Source organism: Equus quagga, chromosome 5 (genome assembly GCF_021613505.1).
Source record: "Equus quagga isolate Etosha38 chromosome 5, UCLA_HA_Equagga_1.0, whole genome shotgun sequence".
NCBI classification, from domain to species: domain Eukaryota; kingdom Metazoa; phylum Chordata; class Mammalia; order Perissodactyla; family Equidae; genus Equus; species Equus quagga.
Genome location: NC_060271.1, coordinates 63,263,526 through 63,286,738, shown reverse-complemented (window position 1 = coordinate 63,286,738; position 23,213 = coordinate 63,263,526). Strand labels below are relative to the sequence as shown.

The following is a 23,213-nucleotide window of genomic DNA, read 5'->3' as shown; positions in this document are numbered from 1 at the left end:
AAGGGTCTCAAGTCAGTAATCTAAGTTCTTACTTCAAGAAACTAGATAAAGAAAAGCAAAATAAACCCAAAGGGAGCATATAAAAGCAGAAATCAGTGAAAGTGAAAGCAGAGAAAACAATAGAGAAAATCAGTGGAACAAAAAGCCAGTAGGCATGAGAAAGTCACTGAAGAGAGACTGAACTACCATGGGCTCTCCTTCCTTTCATAAGCTGTTCAGTCTCTTTTTGCCTCCTTTATTGCTCTCCTTCATTGCTCTCCTTCGGCTGCCTCTCCAGCCCCCAAATGTTTCCACCTTCTGATGAACTAACACCCTCATGGTCATGTTCAGTGGACTCTCGATAGTTTTCATCTCACTCCATCTCTACCATATTGAGGCTTTTAACTACTTCATTCTTATTGAAACAGACCTCCTTTGACTACAGTGACAGCGCACTTTCCCAATTCTTTTTTTTTTCCCCACCTCTCTGACCATTCTTTCCCAGTATTCATTGCTATTTCACTGTCATTCCTTCGTGGACCTTTCTGGGAGTCATCCATGTTCCTTCCCCTCCTTTCCTTCTCTGGTTACTCTTCTGCCGTAACCAATCCGTTATCACATTCTTTCAATCCTAGTTCTTAAATATTTCTTGAGTCCATCCACGTTTTACTACTGTCCTAGAACAAAACCACTGTTATTCCTGTCTGAACCACTGAGATGGCCTCCTAAGAGCCTTCTTAAGAGCCTTTTATTCTCGTCTCCCTTTTAACCATCTCCAATCAGCTGACAGAGTGGTCTTTTATAAAGAGTAAACTTATCTAACACTCCTGCTTAAAACCTTTCAAAGGCTGCCAGTTCAATTGTAAAAAAAAATCTTTACGTTTTGGCCACCAGGCCCTGCTTAGCTGGCAAGGCCCCTGTTTTCCTCTATAGCCACTTTTTACACCATTTGCTCCTCATGAACCCCACTTTAGCCACCTTGGTCCCTTCCACTTCCCCAAAAGCACAGAGCTCTTCCTCAGCACAGGACTGTTGAATATGCTGCCTCCTCTCCCTAGAGCCTTTTCCTTTCATTCTTTGCCTGCCCAACTCATTCTTCCTTGCTACCTCACTTTAAATGCCCCTTCCTCATAGGCCTTCTGAGACCACACTACCTCAGGTTGCTTTCCTCCTATGTTTATTTTTCTCTCTCTCAACCTTTCTTTTTGTATCAAAACGCCTTGCATATAACAGAGGGCCTGACGCAGCCTGGCTTAAACAATAAGGACATGCAAAAGCTTATATTATTTGGAAGTCCACATGTAAGGTGAGCTTGAGAGTCATCTTATTCCAGTGGCTTCAGCTCCATTTCTCTGAAGTTTTGTCAGTTATACTCTGTGCTGTGGCTTTATTCTCAGAGTCCTTTTTTCTCGTGGTAATAAAATGGCCGTAACAGTTTCTTGTCTCAAGCTCAGCGTTTTGCACAGAGGAAGAAGAGTTGCTTCTAGAAGCTTTGCCATAAGAATGAGGGAAATTTCTTTCCCAGAAGCCTCTAGCAAACATGTTATTAAGCATTTCTTTTTGTCTCTGGCTTGAATTGGAACTCCTGCACATTCCTCAGTTGATCCCTGTGGCAGAGGATGTCTTGCTGAGTGGCTTAGGTCTGTCTGTCCTGAACCAGTCACTGTGTCAGGGGAATGAGATTGGCTTCATTACCCTGGACCAGGTTCTCCGCGTTCTCCCTGGAGCAGCAGCAGCACCTGGGGACTTGCTGGAAATGCAATTTTTCTGGCCCTTACCAAGACCTACTGAATCAGAAACTGGGGATGGGTCCCACTCGTTTGTGTTTTAACCAGCTCTCCAGGTGATTCTGATGCATGCGAAAGTTTGAGAACCTCTGGCCAAGACTAGTCAGGATCCAGTGCTGGAGCTGAAATTGCCCCCTCAAATGTTGCATACTGGAAGGAAGGGTGGCAAAGTGGATATTTTGGGAGATAACAGCAGTGACCACCCAGCCTTTATAGCACTCATCACAATTTGTAATTACATTTTTGTTTGCGTCATTATTTGTATAATATCTCTGTTCCCCACAACACTCTAAACTGCTCAGTGATAGGCACTCTGTCTGGTTTACCACAGATGCCTTACTGCCCAGCATTGTACCTGTCTGGCATGTGCTCAGTGCTCAATGAGTTCTTGGTGGAAGACTAAAAAGAAGGCATTCCTTATGTCTCTTACTTCTGTAATAATTGGTTCTGTTCCTGTGTGTTTCTTTCACAGCGGGGGGTGATGCATGTGTGCACGCCTACCTCAGTGGGCAGCCCTCTGAGGAATCTCAGCTAAGCATGCTGGCCTGTTTCCTCGTCTACTACTCCGTGCCAGCGCCCCGGCACCTGCCGTCTATAGGACTAGAAGGTAACTGCATTTCTGAATCCTTTTGTCAGTACTTGTATTACTGACTCACTTTATGTGTTTAGTTTCTTGGTAGGAGGAATTTCTAGTGAGTTATTTCCTCTAGTTAGGTGTTTGTTTTCATTCATGTTTGAGTGTTATTGTTGAGAACTTGTTTTTAGAAAAAACTGTCTGAACTTAAACATGTATAAACTTTTATTTCTGTTCAGAAAAAGATGGATTCTTCTTCACAGAGCCCCACATACCAGTGTATACTAATAAACTGAATGTTCATCTTATTCTTTCTGTTAATTGACTTCTAGTAAAACTATTTTCTGGGCTTTCAGTTTGGGGTTTTTTTTAATACATAATCTTAATTTCTTATATTATAAAGCTTTAAAATGAACAGGTACCTAATTTTGTATGTGTTTGAATGTTTTCATAACAGAGTTTAAAATATTAGCACCTGACTGTGTTTTTCAGAATATGGAATCAGATACAAAGTTTGTCCAATAAGTTGGATAAAATATAATTAATTCTAAGCACCATTAGTTATTTTTATCACTTTCAAATTGCTGCCCCTAATTGAGAGTGAAAAAATATTTTTGAGAAGGGTAATGATTGCTCCATTTAATTGTTTAAACTTAAAGTTTAATGACATTACTAGCTTGTTGCTATTTTGAAAACCTCAGATAAAAGTGTACTGTCTAGATTCTTCTAGTTATGGCCATGATGGAATTGCTTATATTGGACTGACTCTCCCACAAAAACAAATATAAAAGCTAGACAAATGACATAAAACAGCTGGTTAAAGGAATTGGTAGCAGCCATGCTGGCAGGACTTGTTTGAGGGGCAGCAATCCCTGAGAGAAGAGAAGCACAGTGAGGAAACTCCATATTTACTCTGGCTTTCCCATAGAGGCATTTGCCAGTTCCCAGCACAAGAAGTAGAGTCCCAGCAAAAAGCAACAGTGCTGCTGGACAGAGGAGCCAGAGGCTGGGTTCATGATTGCCCAAGAGGCTGCTGAGAACTTGAGGAGCCAAATCCCAGATGGGAGGGAGCAACAGGAATAACAACTCACAAACCTGGGTGCATTCTTCCCTTGAGGCATTTACCAGATCTTAACGTACACATGCACAGGATGAGACTTGAAGAAATCTAGCAGAAGCCAGAAGGCTAAAAATGTGAGCAAGGGTTTTAGCAGTAGCATTGTGCAAAGGAAACAAAGGGTGGAGTTCAAGGCCGCCAAGGTGCAAAGTGGCTGTGGTCAGCATCCAGCCATTCAGATGAAACGGTTGCAGGACCGAGCTCTATGAGTAAAGGTAAAATGGAAGCAGAAGAGACCTGATATTAGCCTAAAGCAGAATTGAGGAGATCTGCTTGCATTCTACCAGCCTGATAGAAGAAAACTTAACTTTCTTAGAAAGAAGAAAATATATCCAGAACTCTACAACTTTTAATATACAGTATTTGGTGTTGAATAAAAATTTACAAAGTGTAACAAGAAAAGGGATATTAGAAACAGACTTTTATGTGATCCAAATATTGGAGTTATCAGACTTGGACTTAAGATAACTATGACTGATATTTCTAAGAAAATAGAGGAAAGGATAGAGAATTTCACTAGAAATCTTGCATCAGTTAGAAAGAGTTACATGAAAATTCTAGACTGAAAAATATAATTGAAATTAAGAGTTCAGTGTTTGGATTAAAAAACAGACACAGCAGATAAGTGAACTGGAAGACAGCTGCAGAGAAAGTAAACATTGAAGTACGGAGAGAAAAATGGATGGAAAATACAGAAAAGAGTATGAGAGACATATGGAACACAGTGAAAGACTCAAAGTGTGTAGTTGAGATCCCAGAATAAGGGGAGAGAGAAGATGAGATAGAAGCAATATTTGAAGAGACAGAGGCAAAGAATTTTGAAAAATGGATGATGGACATCAACCTACAGTAATCCTAAGCAGTATAAATTCAAAGAAATCACACTTGGTCACATAATAATCAAACCATAAAAAATAGGAAAAAAATTTCTCGACGAAAATAATCCATAACCAATCTATAAATGAAAATTTGGGTGAGTGAGTTTATTCTGAGCTAAAATGTGAGGACCATGGCCCAGGGTCTTTCTTCCCAAAGGAAGAAAGGGCACCAAAGAAGTAGGGTGTACAGAGTGGTTATATACCCCCAAAGAGGATGTTTCACATATGATTGAAACGTCCCTTTTACAATAGTCACGAGACTGCTCTGTCGGCACAGCGATTGATGGACACAGCAGGTAGGTCTGCTGTCTCGGTGGACACAGCAGGGTGGCAGGTCTGTTGTCTCGGGCTGGGTGGTCACAGGTGAGCTGGGTGGTCAAAGGTGAGCACAGTCAGTTCCTGGCCTAAGAAAAGATGCTTATCCTTAAGGAAATGCCAATGTGGGGGGAAGTTGCACCTTTATCTTAAGGCTATTTGTTTTTGCCATAGGAAATGTTTAAAGCAGGTATACAATGCATGCTCAACGGCCATCTCAGGCCCTCTTGGAAAAACAAAGTCAGGCCAAATTAGGTTTATACCAAATGGCTTCCTCATATACTCCAGTATATCCTATTGCTTCCCATTTCTATTTATCAATTTAAAGCATAGACTTCCTTTTCTGGCCAGGATGGAGTAACAGGGATCTGATTTGCTCTCTTGCCTGAAACAAAAAAAACTGGACAATGCGTATGAAACAGTGTTTTATGAGACATTGTATATCAGGCAATGAAGAACAATGATCCTTGAGAGATGAGAAACAAATGAGATAAATCCTGTGATTGCCCGGGCTTTTGTATCAGGCAATGAAGAACAGTGATCCCTGAGAGATGAGAAACAAATGAGATAAATCCTGTGTTGCCCTGGCTTACAGCCTTGAGAAGGTTTCCAGACTGTGGGGTGGGGAGAGGGAACCCAGGCAGAGCCTGGAAGACTCCTTGAGTTGAGGCGACAGAGCTGAGAATACAGGGAGAACAAGGGAGCTGGAGTTTACAAGATGGGGTGCCACAGAGGAGAGAGCTACACACAGAGAGGATGCCAGAGTCCCCCTCGCATGTCAGAAGAGTACTTAGTGGTTAGCACATGCCTGTGAAGATATTATCTGAGGCTGAGGGAAGAACTATCTAAATGCAGTAGAGGGCACATTACCGATTGTTCATACAGTGCCAGTTCCCACAGCTTCATAATTTAAGGAGCGTTAGGCAGAGTACTCAGAAGGGTTTTGTCTCAGTAATGGGAAATATTTAGCCCTAAAGAGAGTTCTGGTGCCATCTAACAAATCTTAAAAGCACAAGTGTTTTTCAAGTAATTATATTCCAGAACAAAGCTCAAGAAGATAGAAGTACAAAATATCCAGCACCCAACAAAATAAAATCCACAATATCTGGCATACAAAGAAACAGGAAAATATGACCTGTAATGAGGTGGAAAAATCAAGTACAGCTGACCTAGATTAGATGTTAGAATTAGCAGACAAGGACATTAAAACAATTGTTATAATGTTGTTTGATATTTCAGAACATTGAGAGACATAGAAGATATAAAAAGACTCTTAATTGAACTTTTTGAGATGAAAACTACAATGTCTGAAATGAAAAATACACCCTATGGGTTAATGGCAGATTAGACATTGTATAATAAAAATTAGGGGCCGGCTCCGTGGCCGAGTGGTTAAGTTCATGCGCTCCGCTGCGGCGGCCCAGGGATTGGATCCTGGGCGCGGACATGGCACCGCTCGACAGGCCACGTTGAGGTGGCGTCCCACATCCCACAACTAGAAGGACTTGCAACTAAGATATACAACTGTGTACAGGGGGCGTTTGGGGAGGTAAAGCAGAAAAAAAAAAAAAAGATTGGCAACGGTTGTTAGCCCAGGTGCCAATCCTTAAAAAAAAAAAATTAAAAAATTAATAAACTTGAAGACATAGCAGTAGAAACTATCATATTTAAAAAGAAAAAAAGAATTAAAACAAAAAAGGAATAGAGCATTGAAAATGAAGTTAGCTGTGGGACTGAAAGCACCCAGTTTACTGTGATTGGAGCCCCTGAAGAAGAGAGACATGAAGGGGACAGAAAAAATGTTTGGAGAAATAATGGCTAGAAAATTCTCCAATTTGATGAAAACTGTAAATCCACAGATTAAAGAAGTTCAGTGAATCCCAAGCCCAAGAAACATGAAGAAAATTACCTTAAGGCTCATCATAAGTAAATTGCCCCAAACTGATGATAAAATGTCTTAAAAGCCACCCGAGGAAAAAGACATGTTACACGGAGAGAAACAAAAATAAGAGTGATAGCATATTTCTTGTAGGAAACAATGCAGGTGATCAGTTAGTGCAGTAACATGCAAAAGACTCGAAGAAGCGAACACTATCTAGTTAGAATTTTATTCTCAGCAAAAATACCTTTCAAAACTATCGTGAAATAAAGCCTTTTTCGGACACACAAAAGCTGAAAGAATTCATCACCAGCAGACCTTGGAAATGTTCTATAGTAAGTCCTTCAGGCAGAAGGAAAAGAATATCAGGTGGAAATATGGATACACAAAGAAATGAAGAGCATTGGAAATGCTAACTGCATGTGTAAATATGCAAGGGTGTTTTTTTCTTTCTAATCTTTAAAGACAATTGACTGTATAAAAATAATGACTATAGAATTTATAAAATATGGAAAGTAAAATGACTGACAACAGTAGCTCAAAGGCTAGGAGGGGAGAAACGAAAGTATTGTTGTAAGACTCTTACACTATACGTGCAGCGGTATATTCTCACTGGAAAGTAATTAATCTGTGATAAGTTAAAGATGTATACTGTGTCATAAAGCAGCCATTAAAATAAGAAAAAGTGTTAGAACTAATAAGCAGCAAATGAGCTACAATGGAATCATAAAAGTACTCAATCCTAAAGAGACAGAAACAGAAAAAGAGGAAAAGGGGCAACAGAGCAGATGAAGCAGACAGAGAACAAATAGCAAGATGATACATTTAAACCCCACCGTACCAGTCATCACCCTAGATGTAAATGGTCTGTGAGATTCCAGAGTGTATCAGAGTGTCGGAGCTGTTTTCATATCTCCCTGTATGTATTGGTTCTCTCTGCTTGCATTTTAGCAAGGTCTGGGGAGCTCTATGGAGTAACAATTGGATAGGAAATTTGTCCTAATTTCTGTTGAGGCTTATTAAACACTTTTAATTTATGCTGACTGGCGGAGCCCAATCATAGGAAGTACTTAGGAGAAGTCGTTGTCTTCCTTATATTCTGTGCATCAGGGGCTCTTTTTTTGTTATTTGTGCTTTTATCAGAAAGCCCTTGATCATAGCATGAGACTCTTCTCTGCCCATCTCCATGGGATCCCGTGACCCCACCTGTACCCTTCTGCTGGCTGCATGTCTAGTAGGATGCTTGCTGTGGCTTAGAGAGTCATAGGGATCAGATATGTACGTATGTTGACTGCTGGGGGAAAGGGAGCTGTGGATAGTGCGTGTGGTGGGAGATGATGCTCAGTAGAAGTTTGAGGTAGTGCGCTTCCCACTTCCCTTTAGAGCGGTGGTTCTTGACCTTAGCTGCACATCAGAATCACCAGAGCAGCTTTCAAAACTCTGGATGGCCAGGCTGCAATCCACATGAATTACTTCAGGATGTCTGTAGGACCAAGGTCAAGAACCATCGCTGCTCAGAGGACGAAGAGGCATTAGACTAACTTCTCTGCTACTCATTTTGGGCCTGTGTTCTTTTTTTTAGGTAAAGTATTGAGTGCCTGGAGTTTGGTAATTGAAGATAGACAGGCACATTTATTATATTTAAGTAATATATATAATTAAACAATATTGATAGTTTCACATACAGTTATAGGTCACTTTCTGAAGTACAGAATGGATAAATTAAAATTTTATACCAAATCATATTTTACAATGCATTAGGGAAATTCAGAATTTAAATATTGTTTGGGTAATTGTTTTCAAAGGGAAGAATGCCACCTTTAAATGTGATTGTGTATCTGAAGCTTCCTTGAAAAATGCTATCTGGCTGAATTTATTTAGAGGTGTGACCTTTTCCCTTGTTCCATTTCTTTAGGGAGCACAAGCTTTGCTGAACTCCTCTTCAGATTTAAACAGCTGAGAATGCCAGTGCGAGCTTTGCTGAGATTGGCTCCTTTGCTTCTTGGAAACCCACAGCCGATGGTTATGTGATCATGCCTGCTGGTAACCTACCCTGAAACGTGACCAAACAGCAAAGTGAAAGAAACATTTGTAAGTTTTATAATATAACTAGGGGGAAATGAGCTGCACAAACCTCAGTGTATTTTAAAATCCAAATGTTTTAACTATTCCAGAGACTCTGTTGTTGTCAGCATTAACATTATATGATATATAAAAATGAGTTAAAATTTACTTTTGTAAATAAAGTTTTTTGGTTTGTTTTCAAATCTCTTGATGATTGCTTTAGTTTGGAGCTTCAGAGAATACATCAGTGGGGTCTGGGGTGAACATTCGTTTTTTAGTCTTTAATCTCTGGCAATTCAGGTGAAGTGACTTTATGCTCAGAAGCACAAAGTTTTTAAAGAAGCTCTGTTATAAAGTTTTACTTTCTGCAGCAACAAAAGGGCTCTTAGCACTTCCGAATATGTCACAAGCCAGCCCTGGTGGTCTAGTGGTTAAGGTTTGGTGCTCTGCCCTCCACGGCCCAGGTTCGTCCCCCAGTCAGGGAACCACACCACCTGGCAGTTGTCATTCTCTGGTGGCTGTGTGTTGCTGCGATGCTGAAAGCTGTGCTACTGGTGTTAAATGCCAGCAGGGTCCCCCATGCTGGACGGGTTTCACTGGAGCTTCCAGACTAAGACGGACTAGGAAGAAGGACCTGGCCACCCACTTCTGAAAAAATTGGCCATGAAAACCCTGTGAATAGCAGCAGAGCATTGTCTGATAGAGTGTGGGAAGGTGAGGGGATCGTGCAGAAAGACGGGGCAGGGCTCAGCTCTGCAGTCCCCAGGGCGCTAGGAGTTGGAATCGACTTGACAGCACTAATGAAAAAGATGTCACAGTTATCCTGTCTAAGTTTTTACTTCCTGCAACAATGCCAGGCATTCTCACAGAGTGATAACCTTAAAAAGGAGGAGATGTATACCCTAATGAAGAATTGCCCAATGTGAAGCCTGCACTGAACAGAAAATATGAAATTTTCACTACAGAGAGGGCATCAGAAACTGTATTTTAAAATAAAAGTCAGCTTCCACCCAAGATTTAGGTAATGCACCTCTGTATCAGGGGTTCCTAGACTAGACGATGATGAAAGATTCATATATAAAGGTGTCTCTAGCTTTAAGTTTTCAGTACAGGAGGAAAGCTCCGTGCTGTTCAGATTCTGACACATATGCCCTGTGCTTTCTGAATGCCCAGTGGGACCATAAACTGTAGAAGATCCCCCTAATGATTGCACATTTCCACGTCCTGAATTGTGGTGTTTAGCTTTAAAAATAAAAATTAAACCAAATACAAATGTCTCATTGAGATTTTGGCAAGAACCCGTGTGGCATTTGCCTCTGCAGAGGGGCTTGCATTTATAAGGCATGCATCTAGAGGCAGAGTGGTTCTCTCTGGACTCTCAGTGTTCATGTGCATGCCTGCCCCAAGGACTGGCTCCTGCATGTGAAGCACAAGCACGATGTGGCTGACTGGCAAGATCTGACTCCCACTAGGTTCCTATAGAGAACATCTCTCTGGCACCTGGGTCACTATGGTAATGGATGTTTGAGCTGTTTTTCAGGGATTAGGACTGCTTGTCCAGTTCAGGCTGGTTAAGACCACCAACCCATCAACTGGGCCTGTGCAGATGCTCGACAAGTGACATTTCTGACATCAAAGAGCTAAAACTCCAGCATCATATTGTGAGGTCACTGCCATTTTGTGAACATACGTCCTATGAAGAGGCGTGAAGTCTGACTATGCTTGCGCAGATCATCAGCTAGCTCACCTCCAATCATCTTTCTCCACGTTTCAGACCACCTTGCTTCCCACCCCATAAATATCCCTGAGCGCCCCCATTTTCAAGCAGGCGGATTTGAGATGACTCCTCCTTCCTCACTTGGCTGCCATGTGATTAAAACCCCTTTCTCTGCTCCAGTGTCCTGGTCTTGATGGTTGGCTTTCTGGGTATGGGCAAAAACAAACCAGGCTTAGTAACACTGGGAGGGCAAGATGTGCTTCCCTTCAGACTTAAGTAGTTTTCCTTCTAATTAAAAATAAAAGGAAAAAAATGGTAGATTATGGAAATTCCATTTGAATCAAGATTTAAAGAACTCAATATCTGGGTGACTGTCACTATCTTCACTTTTGTGATATTGTGATTTATAAGAAATGTATATATTTATTTGGTCATTCAGATGACCAAAATATATTTCTCAGATATATTTGGCCTTCATCCACAATTTCTGGCTGACAGCTCCCAAAACCCTGGGAATTTTCTGAGTGGTAAAAGCGACGGGAGCATCTTTTGTTAGAATACTTGGCATCTTGTCCTCAGTTCCTAAAAACACTTCAGGGCCATAGAGGTGAAATAGATGTTTTCTTTATGTTAATGAAGGTGACTTTTGGACCCCACCCCAGGGCAGGGGCTGGTTGTCAGGATAACCAGCCACGTGGTCAGAGGAGTGGAATTTTCCGTTCTACCCCTGATTTCTGGAGAGGGGGCCTTGAGGTTGAGTCAGTTGCTGATGGCCAGTGACCTAGTCAATCATGACTGTGTAGTGAAGCCTCCGTAAAAACCCAGAAGGACAGTTGAGTGGGCTCTTTTTCGTGAGCTTCTACACCGGGGCACCAGAACGCTTCCACGAGCCACTGTGCAGGGCCCCAGGCTCCACAAGGACAAACTCCTTTGCTTGGGACCTGACCCTATGTCTCTCTTCATCTGGCTGTTGATTTGTATCCTTTAATCTCTTTATAATAAATCAGTAATCTAGTGAGTAAACGAGTTTTCCTGAGTTCTGGGAGCCTTTCTAGCAGATTAATCAAACCTGAGGAGGAGGTTGTGGGAACCTCTGATTTACAGCCAGTCAGTCAGAAGTTCAGGTAACAACCTGGGCCGAGACGGGCGGTCTGAAGTGGCGGGCGGTCTTTGGGACGGAGCGCTTTACCTGTGGAATCTGATCTGTCTCTGGGTAGATGGTGTCAGAATTGAGTTGCATTCTCAGACACCCTGCTGGGGTCCGAGAACTGCTTGGTGTGCAGAAACCTCCACACACACATTGGAATTGGGTCCAGGAACCCTTTGCAACTTTCAGTTTATGATTTCTATTCTTTTTTCTGGTTGAAGAATACTTTGCGAGACAGTTATTTACACACAGAAGAGCTTTCGTATATGAGGGAAAACAGTCATTAGAATGTTGTCAATGAAAGCAAAAATCAGGCTTTTTAAGAGAGAGCAGAATAAAAGATTGTAGACAGTCTGGAAACTGCATTGTCTTTATATTTGGGGCCTACGGATTAGTGGCAGGGAGCAGAGAGCATATTCTGGGCAGTCTGCTCTTGAGCAAACATTCTAGGATCATCAAAGAAATCAATTCCAGCTATTTGTATGTTCTCAAAAAGAGTGTGGCTCTCACCATCCAGAACATTTCAGCCTCCTCAGAGCCATGGCAGGAGAAGAGCTGGAGAAATATGGGGCTCTTACATGTTTGGCCCAGAAGTGGCACACATCACTTCCGGTTACAGCCTATTGGCAGGAAGTCCTCAAATTGCTCCACGTCACATAAATCCTCTTCCATGAGTCCACGAAAAGGAGAACCAGATGCTGCTGAGTACTAGTAGCGTCTGTCACCGTGTGGTTCCTAACTTACTAATTCCCTACATCCTTCTTTTCTACTTAACACAGATAGAAATGCATATCATTGCTTCCACGGATGGGCATCGTTAAACAGTACAATCACACACACACATACATTCCCCAATGGACCCTGACCTCTGTGCTCCTCCCTTGAGTGTCTTACAAAGGAGTGAAGGCATGAACTCTGAGGTATAGATGCTGGGCCTTAGCAGGAGGAGACCATCAGGTTAAGCCCTACAGAACTTCCCCTTTGTGCTGCCTAATCTTACTTGAGTAAGTCCACATTGTCTCCCTTTGTCTAGCAACCAGCTGACTTCATAGCTTATGATGAGGGGCATGTCCCTGCTTAGAGGACCTCCCGACAGCCCAGAGGAAGCAAGGAGAATGGAGTCTCTCATCTCTCAGATTGTATGATCAGTGTGCAAACCTATTAGGTGGGAGGCCAGTGGGCCTGTTGGGCAGGCAGGGCAGAGTGTGGGAGCCAAGATTTGGAAGTAAAAGCCAGAGCATGTAGGAGCTGAGGCAGGAATTGCCAGAGGAGAGAATTTGTGTCTATTTTGAGGAAAGCCCATGCCAAAGCCCAATCTGAGGGACAGGAGTGAGCCAAAGCTGAGAGGATGTTGTGAGATGGGTGAGAGTGGAAGACCATGTACCAATTTGGGATCCAAACCAGGAAGACTTTTTGCCTCCTCCATGCAATGTGGGGGCCCCTCTTCTGGGTTTCCCCGTCCTCATACTGACCAAATTTTGTGGAAAACACGTCACCATGTGAAGATCTCCCCAACTTAGCTATGGGCGAGGGGACAGGATCCTGTCACCTCTGTACCCCCAGTGTCTGCAGTTTTCAACCAGTAGTGGAAGCAACAGGTGAGGTCAGAGAAGCAGCTACTCTGGTACAACTAGAGGTGTTACCGGGGCTGGAGGCCTCTGTCAGCACTTAACAGCGCCTTGCAGATGCCCATGCTGATTTACAAAGTTTCCCATGTGACTGACTTCTGCTTCCAAGGGCTGGCCAGGTTCCCCCCACTCACAAATACACTGGTTGCTTCTCATTACGGTCACAAGCTGCTGAAAAGTCTTTGGTAAATTAAAAGAAAAGCCCCTAAAGCCTTATCTTTAATTCTTCCCTATGGATAAGGATGAACTTGCCTTTTGACCATCTTGCTTTGCTCCATCTTGTGTCCTTGAATGAAAGTGAGGGTGGGGTGGGGAATAGGGGCTGCTCAGAGGGCAGGGCATTCAGGCTTCAGGGGAGGAGAACCCATCCATCAGGGAGCTGCATAAAAGGCACCAGAAGATCACTTAGCTGGCATCTGGTCCTGCTCCTCTTTCTACAGCTGAGACCCCTGAGGCTCAGGTAGGGAGGGGCTGGTCCAAGGCCGCACCACTCCCCATGACAACCCTATCTAAGGATGGGCTCCCAGATCACACTGTTTCTACCCTGAAGCTGTCCATTACTGCCTTTCTTCCTAGTCCAGAAGATGCTCAGGAGGAGGCAGATTAAATGGACATTGCACGAGCAGAGTTTGTGGACACCTTTGAAAAGCAGACAGATTGACTCTTCCTTTCTCTGTGCATCTTTGGAAAAACAGAGGTCTTTGTGTAATTTCTTGGAGTTAGATTAGTTCAATTAGTCTGTGTGTTGCTTGATCATTTAACAACCATCTTAATTCAAATTTTTTTTCTCTTTTAGCTGAAAATATTTCTTCCTATTTTGTGGTACATTATAACATGAAATAGGAAATTTAGAAAAAATTAATTTTATACTAAGTTCAATAAAATCAATGAAAATCTATAACTAACTGCATGTTCTTACTGTCCACTGCCTTTAGTCCAATATTTAGGTGTGAAATCTATTGCCTTGTCTCTGTCGCTAATGGAGCCATCTCTAGTCTTATATGCAGGTACTGTGCCTTGTGAAGCTGTGGACTGTGTGCCTTCAGGACCCAGAATTGCTAGATGGTGATCTGGATAGCCACGTCACTGGGGGAACTTTCCACAGGAACAGTGGATACACGATAGTGCCACTTGTGTTTCTTTCATTTGTCTTGTGTTCTTTTGTGTGGGTATCTTTCACTTATCATGAATATTTTAAATTTGCTTATCATACCGTTTCAGAGATTAAAAAGATAGTTTCATCGATTGGAAGTGTGAGTAAATGTGGGTAACTCTGAGTTGAAGGAAGAATTATTAGCAAATCCATTGTAATTAGCATCTTTAGCTGCAGTCTCCCTGCCCCGTAAGATCTAGATGAGATGAGCTCCAACCCTCACTAGATGAAATTTCTGCAGATCCCCAGAGGAGGGTGTGGATGCTGTCTTGTGTCGCCTTGCTCCAAACTCCCTCTCTGCTCACTAAGCTCACCTGTGGGTCATCTCACTGCGCCCCGTGCGTGGGCTGGGTGTCAACTTCCAGCATCTTCACCACCTCCTCTCTTCTGTGCCTCGAACTTTATTTCCCATGTGGGGCCAGATAAGAGTGTGCCAGTGGGAGGTGCCAGTGGGAGATGCCCGTGTGAGGCCTGGAGATGGAAGACGGGGCGAAGTTGTTCCTCTCCTGCCTGGTTACAGGCAGACATGGAGGCAGATGGTGCACGCTTGAATGCAGGAAGCTGATACCAGCTGAGACAGGTGCCCCCACCCCTGAGTTTCTGGAGGTTTGCAGGGGCTTCTCCATCCTCTGCTCCAAAAACCACTCAATCTGCTTCCCTTTATCAACACCCTTTCTTCTCGGGTCCCTGTGATGCTACGTGGGATGCAATGACCCACATACAAGCACAGTCCCATCCCTGAGTCCCACAAAAACAACCCCCCCTCCCTCCGCCACTGCTCGGCCTTCCCTAGGCTTTGCTCGTGGAATTTCCAGCTCCTTGGTTATCTCCCCTGAGCTCTCAGCGCTGTTCACTTTCCTTTTCCATTGTCAAACCCTCAGTTGCTCTTGGCAACGCCAAGATTTCTTTGCAATCTCGTAATCCCTGCACCAACTCATCTGGATGGCACCAGCCTCAGAGCTCCAGTGGCAGCGACTCCCTGAGTGCCTCGGGTTTCTCCCTAACATGCTGAGGGGCTCATTGACTAAAGGAAGAAGGCATGGTCTTTTGGCTGAGTAACTGGGACGATTTGGGGTTGGCCCCATTTTGTGTCAAACTTCGTGGGACTGAGTCTCAGATGTGTAAATGGGAACACTGTGTGCCTGGTTGCCCGGTCCTGTTGGTTCTGGGTTTGTCTCTCTGTGGCTACTCTGGGGCGAGAAACAACCACTTAGCCCAACTGTTTCCACCTGGGCCTTCTGGGGCAGCATGGGCCAAGTGTCACAGTTCATAAGGACTGGGATTGTTGGCAGAGGACTCAAGAAGGAAATGCTAAACCCTCAGGGGACAGAGAGAGGGTTGATCAGCAGTTGTATTGCTTCCAGAAAGGAGTCAGCTTTTTACGAGACTTGCTGTTCTGTCCAACACTTGACTGTGAGGTTCCTGGGAACCTTGTAGTTATCAGAAATTTTGTGGCAAAATAAGTCATTTCCGCAGGAGAAAAGAAGTGAAGAGCTAGACACTTTCTGTCTAGCAATTGTAGTTATTGCCTAATAATACCATGTTGCAGATGCCCAATAATAGAGTTTCCTGTCAAAAATAGATATATATGTATCTACAGCTGTAAAACCTAAACATTACTGAGCAAATCAGGCTTCAGTGGACCAGCCTGGGCCCCTGGGATCTCCTTTAACACTGGGCACTGATCCCGGTCCCCACCCCAGCCCCCACCCCAACTGTCCTTCCCAGTCTCTCTGAAGGATTCTGAGCCTCCGTTTTCTTCCCCCTTGGTGGCAAGACCACAATTCCTACTCTCATCTGAGGGTGTCTGCTTGGTGTGCTTCCTCTGCTTATTTTTAGCTCCTCTCAATGATTTAAGGATAATTTCTTACAAACCACACAAAGCTGGGTTTTGCTTTGCAAGCCAATCTGAAAATCTTTTCCTTTTAGTAGTGAGTTCAAATTTATCAAGACAAATAATATGATGGATCTCAGTTGTCTCATTTTTATACTGTATTTACGGTATTTCATTCTTTCTTTTTTTTTGGTGAGGAAGATTGGCCCTGAGCTAACATCTGTGGCAAGCTTCCTCTATTTTGTATGTGGGATGCCACCACAGCATGGCTTGATGAGCGGTATGTAGGTCTGTACCTGGGATCCTAAACCATGATCCCGAGGCTGCTGAAGTGGAGCATGTGAACTTAACCACTATACCAATGGCCCAGCCCCTACTGTATTTTTTGTATTTACTCTGTGCCTTTATTTGCTTTTAAAAAACTCGTTGTATTCATTACTCTTGGTATTTAGGGTGGCTCATGTTTTTGTGAATACATTTAACACTAAGATCTTCACAGGACTCCTTGAGTCCCTCTCTCCCTTACCTCTGCTTCCGCTGTCTTGTTTCCAGCTATGGTGGCCCCCCGGGACCTTCCCACCTCTCCCCCAGCAGAATTCATGCTTCAGGGGGCCCTCCCTTTTTCTCTCCCTTCTCCTCTTATTTTGAAGGTTGGGTTATTTCTATGTTGCCAGAGCGTAGGATGGCCTGCGATCCCACCCCTGCCCCCCACTTATCCAGCCTTAGATCAACACACCAATACACTCACGCCTTCTGCTAGTCCTTTGGCTGAAAGGTCCCACTGTCTCCTCCCTGGGTAAAGCTGCTCTCTTTCCAGCAGATTGTCAGGCAGGGCTCTGAATACAACCTTCCCCGGGATGCTGATTTTCTCGAAGGGGCTCGACTCCTGCTCTCTCCTCATGTGTTTCTGCCCTTCTGTCTCCTCTTTTCCTCGCCATCTTCCAGTCTTTTCCATCCTTCAGGTTCTTGCTCCGTGGCCCTCTTCCTGGACTCTCCTTCCCTTCTGCCTCTGCCCGTCCTCAGTGTCCATAGAGGCTTCTGCTTTGGTTCCCTTGAGTGCCCCCTCCACATTACTGCTAGACCCTTCCAGCATGTCCAGGGGTCAGGGCCTTTGTTGGCTGACACCCCTGGAAGGTTGGGTTCAGCTGGTTTTGGCATCTCGGGTTCAGGCTGCTGTGGTCCCGGCTCTCCCTGCACCCTCTGTCCTGCAGGGGGTTGAGGAACCTTGGGGGCCCGCTGCTGATGCCGTCCCTCTGAGGCTGCCTGGAGCCTGGAACGAGGCAGCAGCTTCTGTGTTGAGGGGTAGCGGGAATTCAGGGAAAATCAGCTGTCATCCTCATTGCTCTTAGTGACCAGACCCAAGATAGGCCCCAGTAACTGCTATTTTTCTTTTCTTTTTTAGTGAGGAAGATTGGCCCTGAGCTAACATCCATTGCCTCTTTCTGCTTGAGGAAGATTGTCACTGAGCTAACATCTGTGCCAATCTTCCTCTATTTTATGTGGGATGCCACCACAGCATGGGTTGATGAGGGGTGCTGAGTCTGTGCCCAGGATCTGAGCTGGCTGAAGCAGAGCCTAGGAACTTAACCAGGCTGGCCCCCGTTTTTTTTTTTTTTTTTTGAGGTAGATTAGCCCTGAGCTAACATCCGCCACCAATCCCCCTCTTTTTGCTGAGGAAGACTAGCCCATCTTCCTCTATTGTCTATACCAGATGCCTGCCATAGCATGGCTTGATAAGCAGTGTGTAGGTGCGGCCCCGGGATCCAAACCTGCAAACCCCAGGCCACCGAAGTGGAGCACATAAAGTTAACCACTACGCCACTGGGCCACCACCCCCCGACCTTTTCTTTTTTTATTGTAGTAAAAATGCTGTTTTTCTTTGGAATTTTGAGATTCCTGATGCGCACAGTCGTTCTTAGTCCTTAAATGAAAAGCCTGCGGAAGCATTAAACTGTATACAAAGTCGGTTTATCTCAGAGCACACATGACCCGCTTTCCTGTCTCCCTGTTTCTTTTTTCCTAGGGTCAGAAATGACTGCCTTACACCCTGCAGCGAGCGGGGGTGGCTCTGTTCGCAGGATGATTCTAGTCCAACTGTCTGCCCAGACAAAGCATTCCTTATGCATTTCACTGAAGGTCTCCCCCCACTTCAAGTAAATCCAATACAAAAACTAAATTTAAACCACAGAAAGCGCATTCTAAAGAGAGTGATGCTAGTCAGGGGATGGCGTTCTGTGCTGCGTCCTCCCAGTTCTGTACGTGTACTTGTTTCCTTTTTTCCAGCAACCTTCCAGCGACCCCACTTAGGGTAGCTTGCTTCATGTGGGAGCGAAACACACAAAACTTTGGATGAAATGTTAGCATCATTTATCTTTCTCTTTTCTCCTAAGAACCACCAAGGTAACAGCCCCTTTTCCAGAAAGGATGACCTCAGTGTTTTTCATGTATTTTCGTTTAACATTTTTAACTCAGATCGAAACTCTGCAGAGGTTTGCATTACTTACATCAGCATTTCCAAAAGTTTTCCTAAAAAAAGAAAGAATGTGCAGATTGGGACCTTGCGTCGCACAGTACATGATTCCACAGTCAAAGTCACTTGGAGGATTTTGATATAAACACAGGTAACTAGTTTCTTTACCTGGGGAGTTCTCAGAGCCCTTGCTATGCTAACATGCATTGATGGGTGCAGCAGCTCTCCCTCCTCCTGCCCAGCAGCCCAGGAGGTGACTGCAGGGGCACAGAGGGTGGGGCTGACCCTGCAGAGCTCCCCGCACCCCACCCCTCAAAGCGCCCTCACGCACCTGGACCACCTGCAGCTGCGCTCCATTCCCTGGGAACCTAGGGGGCGCACTGGCGCACCCGACTCCAGACCCAGTGATGTGGGTTCTGGGCCTGGATCTGAAAGGGAAACGCCGCGGGGTAAGCCCCTGGAGGAAGGGCCCAGCCCCACCACCTCAGGGGGTGCCCCCTGGCCGTCATCCCTGACAGACCTCCTCGCACAGCTCCGGGGTGACCCAGGCTCGGAACCCCATGGCGTAGAAGAACTCCACCTTCAGCTTCAGGAACTCCTTGTAGAGGTCTGGCCAGTGCTCCCTGCCCAGCAGGAACTGGAAGATGCTCCGCTTGGACATGGGGTTGTCCTCCTCCATGTCGGAGGCAATGTAGCTGCCGCGGGAAAAGAAGACAAGCTCGTCCTGGCCTCAACGACTCCCAGCCTCAGGCGGGACAGTGCGGAGAGGCTGCAGAGGTCACACTGGAGGAACTAGGAGTGCCCGGGGCAGTGTATCCAGGAGAGCGAGTCCGGGACATGTATCTGCACGGGGACCTAGGTCGGTAGCGGCAGCAGCATCACCCTCAGCCCCAAGCCCGCAGGCCTGTGCCATGCCCAGCTCCGCCCAAGCTCCGGGCTGCCCGCCATTTCCCTGTGGCTTGCCACTTCGAGTCACTCAGTCTCTGGGCAGCAAGTGGTGTTTCCCAGCTACTTCGTTATCTCCAGACCTTACTCATCGCCTTACCCTCCTGCAGGACCAGGTGACCCCTGAAGGCCTTGTCTGCTTTGTGGCCAATGGGAACCACCACATGGGACCCTCAGGATGGCCAAGCCGTCCCAACGGGGGTGGCGAAGCTGTGGGATTGGGGGATTTGGCAGAATGGAGGCAGGTCCCCGTGGAGGTGCTTACAGGGCCAGGAAGAAGTGGATCCTGTTGTAGAGGTGTCCAGGCAGCCCCACGCGGCCGAAGTACTCCACCACCATGGAAAGCAGGTACTGTGTGACACAGAGGCGGTGTGAGGGGGTGGCCAGGGGTGAATGGAGGGGAGAGTGTTCTGCAGGGGCTCTGGGTCGTGCCCCCATCCAAAGGCCATGGCAGGAAAACTGCTCAGGGTGGGACTTGCTGAGGGTCTCAGGGTCCCTTGACAGGTGGAGGTGAGCTGGCAGGAAGGCCAGGGAGGAGATGCCCAGTGGGCAGGGCAGGGCGCTGGTAATAAGTCTTTTCTTCCTCTGACATGCAGAGCAGGTCTCTCCAGGGCTTCTCCTGCCCAGACAGAAGTCTTATTTCTGTACCTGCCCCCCCATAGGGTAGTGACTCTGCAGACCCCTTGGGCCCCTCGTCATTTTGGTGCTGCAGGTACCTTGTCCGACACTTTGAGGAAAATGTCAGCTTCCAAGAAGCTCTGGATAACGGGATCCTCTGCAAAAGAAGGGAGAAGTGATGAAGGCCTTGGAGCAGCTGTCTGGGAGAAGTGAGCGTGGCGCTGTGGACATTTCAGAGGGAAGGAGGGAAACCGGAACCTTCTCTGAGTTCCTCTATCTCACGGAAGTGGAGGCAGCTCCCTTTCCTCCAGGAGGGTTGTGGGCTTAATACTGGCAACAGCTGCTAGTCCTTCCGTTGACTCATATAGAGTGAGTTTCAACTGTGGGGCAGGGATTTTGCTATTATTATTTAATCTTCATCACTTGGGAGATAGTAAGTGCATTTACTGCAGAGATGTGACCTGGTTCACAAAGTTTACAAATTTGCCTTAAGCTAAAAGCTTGGATGGGCCTCTGTGACACCACATCCTTGTCACTTCATCATGCTGTGTTTGCCCCATCTGATAACTGAGCACCCTGGGCGGGTGGTGGAGAGTTCATAGTCCCTGGGGTCACTGGGCATCCTGCCCTCCCTTTCCGGGATCCCCTCACTCCCGCAGATAATGGCCTGGCCTCCCCTCCCCACAGCAGGCTCATTTGGGGTTAGAGCTGTCCTCTGGGGGTGCCATTTTCCAGTGAAGACCTGAGAATGTTGGGTCCTGTCTTTCCTTCACCCTTGCCCAGGACAATGACGTTTGCACAGCAGGGGGGATGGGGGGTCCATTTCGCCCTCCCGGACCCTTCTCCCGTCAGCCTGGCCCTCAGAAGAGCACTGCCCAGTAGAACTTTCTGTGATGATGAAAATGTTCCATATCCGTGCTGTCCAATGTGGTAGCCATTAGGCACATGGAGCTACCCAGCACTTGCAATGTGGCTAGTGAGACTGGGGAAGTGAATTTTAAGTTTGTTTAATTCATTTAAAATTAAATTTCAATAGCTACATGTGTCTGGAGGATGCTGTATTGGGCAGTATGAACTCAGCATCATCCCCAAACCTGCCACACTCAGTCCTGCCTCTGGTCCTCACTCACCTTCTCAGATACACCTTCCCTGAGTTTCCCGTTTCATAAAGCTCTCCTACCCTTGCTCCGTCCCCATCTCCAGGTGTCACTGCCTTTTAAAAAATTTCCTTCTCTGCGTTTGTCAGTGGCCAAGAGCAATTTATTTCTGTACATGTTGTTTGTTTTTTGTCTCCTCTCACTTTGAGCATGAAGACAGCAAGATGTAGTTTGTCCTGTCATCACTAATCTCTAAAATCTTAACTGCAGGGAATAAATTCATGCATCTCTGTGGTCAGAGGACGCACTCCTTGCTTTGTCCTGAAGTGTCTTGTTAATTGAACACTCAACTGTGAGTCTCTTTTCCCTCCCTCCCTCCAAAACTTGTCTCAGAAAAACCCGTGAGTACCACAGGAGAACCAGGGTTGTTCTGCTTCTCTGCCAGCAGGACACCTTACAGCTTAGAGCCCCAGGGGGAGGTTCAAGCACGGTCCCAGAGCCTCTGTGCCCGCCATGATTCTCTCAGTTTAGAAGGACCCTGAGCACGCCACCAGCTCCGAGCACATACCCAGAAGCCGGTAGAATGCTTCTTGGTCTTCAGGACGGTAACTGGGTCTTCTCCTCTTGTTCATCCTGAGTTTTATTCCCTCAACATGATTGACAGTCCATATGTTTCTCTTCTCCCCCCTCTTCTTCCAGGACTTCAGCTCAGAGACAGCTTCTGAGGGGGTGGAATTGGAGGCTGGGGAGCTGCTCTCCTGGGCAGCTGCAGGAACAAAAGACTCCATGTGAGCTTGGACCTGACCCACCTGGGAAGTCTGAGTCCTTCTCTTGCAGCTCACCCTGAAGACTGGACCCTGCCTCGTGGGACAAGATGACAAGTGGTTACTCAGCAGTAATTGATGCTCCATGCTGGGCCAAGGGATGCCTGAGGGCACATACCTTCCTTGACATCCGTGGGTCTCTTCCTCTTCTGGCCTCTCCTCCTGGTTCTCTGCTGAGGGACAGCCTCTAAAGAGGTGGAACTGGAGGCCAGAGGGCTCCTCTTCCGAGGAGCTGTGGGGAGAGAGGAAGGACCCTGTCTGATCACGGGAGGGACCTACCTGGGAAACACTTGGCTCTTCCCTTCCCACTCACCTTGAGGATTTTGCTTGTGACATCTGAAGGGATGAGAGAAGAATGACCACCACCCTTTTTGCTCTTGTCTATACTGGAGGGTAGGAATTGAGTTAATATTTACCTTTCTTTGCCAGGCAAAAGCTGCTCTCCTGTGCCTCTTTCCAAGGATCTTTCTGCCTGGAGGACACCTCTATGGACACAAAAGTGAATTCTCTGGTCATTGAGGTCTTCAGTAGCTCCAAAAGTGATTGGGATAGTGACCTCCCTGTCTCATCCTGGGCACCCTTTCCCCTGCCCATGCAGACCCACGCTCCTGAGAGTCGAGAAGAAGTGATGCTAGAGCCATGCTGTTCTAGCACCTTCCTTCATTCAGAGACCGTGGGTAAAGGGTGAACGACCTCACCAACCTGTCTTCCCTTCCATGCACGCTCTTTTCCTCTGACCCTTCTTTGCTGGTCTTGTTGTCTTGGAGCAGTCTCTGAGGAGGCTGAGGTGGAGCACAGAGGAATCCTGTCTTCTCTGGGTACAAAAAAACGGAAAGGAACCAACCTGATTCTGACGAGGCCGTGTCTTTCTGCTTAACCTGCTTCTTGTGAAACCCAATAATAATTAAAGTGACAATAATAGTAGCTACCAGTTATTGATTGCTTGTTGCACTTCAGATATGGATCTGAAGAATTACCTCATTCAATCCTATAAGGATCTCTAAGGTAAGGTGTACAACTTACCTCGTTTACAGATGAGGGATGATGACTTAATTTGTCTAGGATTTGTGCCTTAACTGTGGCTAAAGCTCTTTGGATTCGGGATTAGAACTCGCGTCTGACCAGCGCTCAAGGGAAGGGTGGCCAGTGGCAGCGACTGTTGAGCCTCAGTCACACTTCCATTAGGG

The 23,213-nt window shown here is 45.9% G+C and overlaps 2 protein-coding genes across 5 annotated transcripts in view; one reads left to right on the top strand and one right to left on the bottom strand.

Annotated features, from left to right (window-relative positions):
- ANAPC1 (anaphase promoting complex subunit 1) overlaps positions 1–8,796 on the top strand; it is a 109,399-nt gene extending 100,603 nt beyond the window's left edge. For all 4 annotated transcript variants that reach the window (XM_046661405.1, XM_046661403.1, XM_046661404.1 and 1 more), the window contains 2 exons: positions 2,239–2,373; positions 8,445–8,796. In XM_046661405.1, the coding sequence (XP_046517361.1) occupies positions 2,239–2,373; positions 8,445–8,560 (251 nt within the window). In that variant the 3' untranslated portion in view covers positions 8,561–8,796. The remainder of the gene's footprint in view (positions 1–2,238; positions 2,374–8,444) is intronic.
- Positions 8,797–18,910: 10,114 nt separating this feature from the next.
- LOC124239630 (putative speedy protein E7) lies at positions 18,911–22,542 on the bottom strand. The gene is made up of 7 exons (XM_046661818.1): positions 22,443–22,542; positions 22,145–22,258; positions 21,771–21,968; positions 20,204–20,262; positions 19,753–19,838; positions 19,063–19,237; positions 18,911–18,970 (listed from the first exon to the last, which is right to left on the bottom strand). The coding sequence occupies exons 1-7, from the start codon at positions 22,540–22,542 to the stop codon at positions 18,911–18,913; spliced, it is 792 nt and encodes a 263-aa protein (XP_046517774.1).
- Between the last annotated feature and the right edge of the window lie 671 nt (positions 22,543–23,213).